At 45.7% G+C, this 3,208-nt stretch overlaps 1 protein-coding gene across 1 annotated transcript; it reads right to left on the reverse strand.

Moving 5' to 3' along the window:
* On the reverse strand, positions 1,228–3,181 carry LOC109835613 (the record flags this gene model as incomplete). Its single annotated transcript, XM_020403583.1, has 3 exons — positions 1,228–1,623; positions 1,854–2,166; positions 2,450–3,181. Coding segments are annotated over 3 exons (1,179 nt in total), but the record flags the coding sequence as incomplete, so codon positions are not given.

The following is a 3,208-nucleotide window of genomic DNA, read 5'->3' on the forward strand; positions in this document are numbered from 1 at the left end:
TGGCGGTGGCGGCCACTGTGAGGGTTGGCGGAAGTGACAGTGATGGTTTGGGGAGATGGGGGAAGCTGAGGGAGGGTTTAGGGAGGGGAGTGGGGAGGTGGGTTTTCTTGGAGGGGAGCCTGGAGGTGGAGGAGGAGGCCACGAGAGTGATCGAGCTCGCCATTTTTGGGCCTCTCGGGGTTTGGGATCGTGAAGGGCGAAGGAGACTACGGGCGAAGCAAAATTATTGAAGGGGGGAGGACAGAGAGAGAGAGAGCAGCGAAAATCCTATCTTTTTGTTCGCCACACGTTTGGACGTGGGATTCTGGGTGTGGAGCTGGAGCCTCGTCTCGCTTCTCCTCATCCCCACCTCAAGATTTTTGACAAAATTTCCTTTTTCTGATTATTAGATTACACATAAATTTCAAGATAATGAGAAAATAATGATTGAGAGATGGGAAAATTTGCAAAATAAATCATTTTTATGAAATATATAGCGAAATAGACCACTTTAAAAAATAATTAGCAAAATAGACCTCTTTTGGGAAAAAAAAGGTCGATTTTGAAAAACAACGATCAGAAAACATACGGGACTACTAGTCCCGTATGTTTAGAGCAAACTAATCACGGATTAGTGACTCAGAAAACATAACATACGGGACTACTGAGTAGAAAATTTCACTAATCCGTGATTAAAATATACGGGACTACTAGTCCCGTTTGTTTTCTGAGCGGTTTTGCAAAATAGACCTCTTTTTGGCCTGTTTTAATTAGCATATTAAAACAAGATTAAGGTTTAATTTCACTAACTGAAGGTCTATTTTGCTAATTATTTAGCAAAACGGTCTATTTTGCTAAATAATTAGCAAAACGGTCTATTTTGCAATTTTTCCCTTGAGAGATTTACAGGTAAAGATTTATCATATCTCAACCACTGCACTTCTAACGTCCTTAAAATTACGTAAGAGGTGTGGTTATCTGCAATTTATTCTCCTAAAAATATCAATTCAATGGTGCAAAATGCTAATAAGATAGTTGAAAATTGATAATTGCAATTGATGTTTTTAATATGCTAATGGAAATTACATCAAGTACATTCTGTTGAGGTAGGCAAGTTATGAGCTTGGACCTCATATTAAGGTACACGCCTGAGATTCGGAGAGTAAGTTGCTAATAAAACAGTTTTATGGAGGAATCTACAATTAACCCTTGATTAAACTCACATTTTTTCCTTTTTATCAATTATCAATGTACATTCCTACCAAAATTCCTTTGACATGTCAATCAAACGAGAAATTTTTAGGCGCTTAATGAGCACCAACGTGGCATGCACTGACCCAGAGAGATCGAGGAGGCCATGACAGTTTAACAGCATTAATTACAAAATGGCAGATTAATTAATTACAAAAGAAGGGCTCGCCAAACAAAATCCCTTTGCTAAAACCAGTTGGGGATTGAACTTGGATCAGTCCTCATCCTCAGTTGTAGATTAATGTTGCTTATCAGCTAGCTAGATGCCAATAGTTTTTCCTAGCATCCACATCACGAGAGAGAACTCGATCATAAACAAAGCATGAAGCCACGTCCTGTCCACCACGAATCCAAATACTGTGATCCCTGCTCTGTTGTTCTCCAAATACGTCACTGCATACATAGCATAATATAACATAGCAAATTAAACCTTAAAAATGATTAAGTTCATGGCATCTTAATCATTCTTAGTTAGTTTTTTTTATGGTTAAGGATAATCTGCAGATAACCCCCCATTTATACCTTCAGTTACAATTATCACCCTCGCGTCATTTATTAGCATTTATCACGCCTCAGTTCATAAGACATAAATAAGAGGGAATTAATATCTGCAATTTTCTTACCTAACGACTGCCTCTTTTGAAAGGAAGTAGCGTTAAACTGTGCCGGCACAAGTTTAGCAGCTGCATCAAGTTCATCCTCAGACTGAGACTCATCGTCGTCGTCCTCAGATTCAGCCCTCTGGTATACCGCGGCGGCTGCATATCCTTGATCAGATGAGGGCATCTCCGGGTCGTCGTCGTCGTCGAAGGAGTCGATGGTGGCGCAAACATGCCATGTTGCAGCGTGGCTTGTCACTGCCTGGGCCTTGTGCGTGATCTTTGCCGCGCTGTGGAGGCAGATGAGGAGCCCTGTGACCAGGCCTATAGAGCACAGCTGCAGGGCCCAAAACACACGATATGAACATGTACAATTAGTTAAATTTAAAGACTAGTAATCATTAATTAATTAATCGTATTGCTAATCATATATATGAGAGTATCTGGTGCATCCACTACGTACAAAGCGCATGATTTCGATAATATCAATCCCTGATCAGTACTGGATTTAGAGATTTGTACGTGTGTTAATTCAGGGCTAGCTGATGCCTCTAATTAATTAAATTAGAGCTAGCTTGCTGGCTGGAGAATTGAAGAGAAATGTACGTATGGATGCTCACCGCGAGGTCTCCGGCATTGGACCAGCTGACGAGCGCGCCAGGCCGAGTCGTGAGAAACAGCACCACAAACTGGCTCCCGGTCACAAACACAAGAATGCTCACAATGAAGGACCGATACCGGTGGCTGATGATCCTCAGCTGCCTCCTGATCCTCAGATGCTCCCTCAGCACCGACCCAACGTCCGGCGCGTTCTGAAACGACGCCGCAAAGTCATCCAGCCTCAGAATCTGCAGGAAGCAACTCAGCCTAAACAGCACGCAGACCAGGAAGAAAATCGCCGTGCGGTATATCCACGACGCGAGCTCGAGGGCGCACGCGACGGACTCGGTCGCCACGGGGCTCCCGAAGATGAGGAAATGTGAGTGTGGAGTGACGAGCTCCTGCCCGGTGGAGTACCAGAAGACCTTGTAGAGCGCCTGGGCGATGAAACAGGGCGTGACGAAATACGAGAGGATCTTGAACGAGCGGTTGAGCTGGGCGGTGTAGTTCAGGCGGACGCGCTCGGACTCGTTGACGAGTTTGTCGAGGAAGAGGGAAAGCGGCGGCAGGCCGTAGCCGGCGGACGAAGGCGAGAGGCGGAGCGGTAGGAGAGGGCGGAGACGGCGGACGAGGGAGAGCTGGACGACGAGGTCGTAGGCGCGGCGGGCGGGTGTCGAGTAGGACACGAAGAGGCGGGAGGCCACGGGGACGACGAGGCATAGGAGGAAGAAGAGGGACCACGAGATGGCCGCGTGGTAGGCGTCGGAGTGGTCCACGCA

The sequence above is a fragment of the Asparagus officinalis genome, chromosome 3 (assembly GCF_001876935.1).
Source record: "Asparagus officinalis chromosome 3, Aspof.V1, whole genome shotgun sequence".
In the NCBI taxonomy this organism is placed as follows: domain Eukaryota; kingdom Viridiplantae; phylum Streptophyta; class Magnoliopsida; order Asparagales; family Asparagaceae; genus Asparagus; species Asparagus officinalis.